The sequence below is a fragment of the Belonocnema kinseyi genome, chromosome 1 (assembly GCF_010883055.1).
Source record: "Belonocnema kinseyi isolate 2016_QV_RU_SX_M_011 chromosome 1, B_treatae_v1, whole genome shotgun sequence".
Taxonomy (NCBI): Eukaryota; Metazoa; Arthropoda; class Insecta; order Hymenoptera; family Cynipidae; genus Belonocnema; species Belonocnema kinseyi.
This window is the reverse complement of record NC_046657.1, coordinates 3,472,904-3,474,851: the sequence shown is the minus strand read 5'-3', so window position 1 is coordinate 3,474,851 and position 1,948 is coordinate 3,472,904. Positions and strand designations below refer to the sequence as shown.

The following is a 1,948-nucleotide window of genomic DNA, read 5'->3' as shown; positions in this document are numbered from 1 at the left end:
TGTCTTATTCACCATCTGAGGATAAAGTTTACTGCTTGCACTGCATGCTTTTTGCGACTGAAGGCGAAAAGGTCTGGACAACAAATGGTTTTAATACTTGGAGTAAACTCAGTCACTCTTTAATTATTCACGAAACTTCCTATAAACACGTCACGCATCAATTAAAGCTAATATGGGAAAAGAGATTATTCCACTAATGCCTTCATTAGAAGAAAGTAGAAATGAGTCTGTAGCCATAAATAGGGTAATAGTGAAACATTTGATTGACCCTACTTTAAACCTAGCTATACACTGTATTGCTTTCAGAGGCCATAGAGATTCTTTCAAAGAAACTCTTGATGCAAATTTTTTCGATTTAGTGGTCCTTCTTGCTAAATATTCTCCATCTATGGATGTGTATTTTAATTCACTTATGTCGGAAAAAGAGAAGAACTCCTTGCTATATTGGCACCGACAGAATAAGTTAATAGAATGCATAGCTAAATTCATACAACAACATGATCCTCAATAATTACGAGATGCCCCATCTTCAGCGTAACGATGGATTCAACCTTTGATAAATCCAGAAAAGAACAGCTTTGCCTTGTCTTTCGCTATGTAGATGTAAAAACAGGGACAGTAGCTGAACGCTTAATAGCTATAAAAAAAGCACGCTCGAAACAGGCCAAAAAATGTATGAAACTTTCAGCAGTATTTGTAAGGAACTTGGCCTAGATTGGAAAAATTAGTCGGACAATCTTATGACGGAGCTTCTAATATGAGAGGTGAAAATAATGGCGTACAATCTTTCATATCAGCTGAAAATCCTAGGTCCATTTACGTATGGTGCGGTGCACACAGACTAGCGTTGGTTGTTAGGGACGCTGTTTCTTTCTGTATAAATGCCATCAATATTTTCTTCAATTTAGAAGCGGCCTATCCACTTGTCTGTAGCAGCAAAAAAAGAGTTGAAGCGTACGAATTATATCAAAAATTTAGATATCCAAAAAATAGGATTCGAAGACTAAAACGTGTGTCTAGTACACGGTGGATGTCCCAGCAAAGAACTATGCTGGCATTATTTGATACATACGATGCTTTGTTGGATATCTTAGAGTACATTTCCGAAGGTAAAGACACTGAATACAAAGCCCAAGCTGAAGCTAAGCGCTTGCATTCCTACTTTCAATCCGAAGTCTTTCTGCTTACAGCATTTCTATTTAAAAATATTTTCGAAAAGTTGCAACCATTAAATCTACTGTTTCAAAAAAAAAATGTAGACTTGCTGGCTGCTGCGAGTGTGTTTGACAAGCGCAAAGGGGATATAGGAAACCTGAGCTCTGACGGAACCTTTAAGCAGCTTCAACTAAATTGCTATAACTTTAAAGCAAAAAGCGCAGTTTCAATTGTCACTTCACTTCCTGTTACTCGCGAGCGAAAGCGAAAGAAGATGCCCGGAGAATTGACAAAAAAGATGATCCAATTGAAGATGCAATTGACTGCTTCAGAATACAGACTTTTTACTTTTGCATCGATTTCATAAACGCCGAACTGAAACAGAGATTTTCCGATATGAATTTGGGAATTTACAGAGATCTTTCTCTTTTCTCTCAAAGTAAAATTACAGAAAAACGTAAAAATCGCCGTTGTTTGCCTGAAGATAGTTTCAAGGTTTTTTCTCAAATATATTCAAAATTTATAAACAAAGAAAACCTGGTGGATGAATACAAGAAATTTGTTTTAGTTTATGAAGAAATGAAATCTTCTTGTGTCTTCCCGAAACATCTACACCCTGAAGACTTATCGGATGACTTTACAACAACTGACGAAAATAATTCTGCTGATAATGATGGCGATAACTGGGATGGTGAAAGGGACCTCGTGTCGGAGAATGAAGAATGTGGTGGAAATGTGGAAGGTTCAGAACATTGCAATAGCTTGTTGAAAGTTTTCCAAGTATTCTGCAATA

General features: G+C 36.8%; 1 protein-coding gene across 1 annotated transcript; it reads left to right on the top strand.

Annotated features, from left to right (window-relative positions):
- The first annotated feature begins 757 nt into the window (after window positions 1-757).
- LOC117171615 lies at window positions 758-1,522 on the top strand. Its single transcript, XM_033359081.1, has one exon. The coding sequence runs from the start codon at window positions 758-760 to the stop codon at window positions 1,520-1,522; it is 765 nt and encodes a 254-aa protein (XP_033214972.1).
- Window positions 1,523-1,948: the final 426 nt, after the last annotated feature.

Coding starts and splice junctions, on each gene's coding strand:
- LOC117171615 (XM_033359081.1), top strand. CDS start 758: ATGAGAGGTGAAAATAATGGCGTACAATCTTTCATATCAGCTGAAAAT.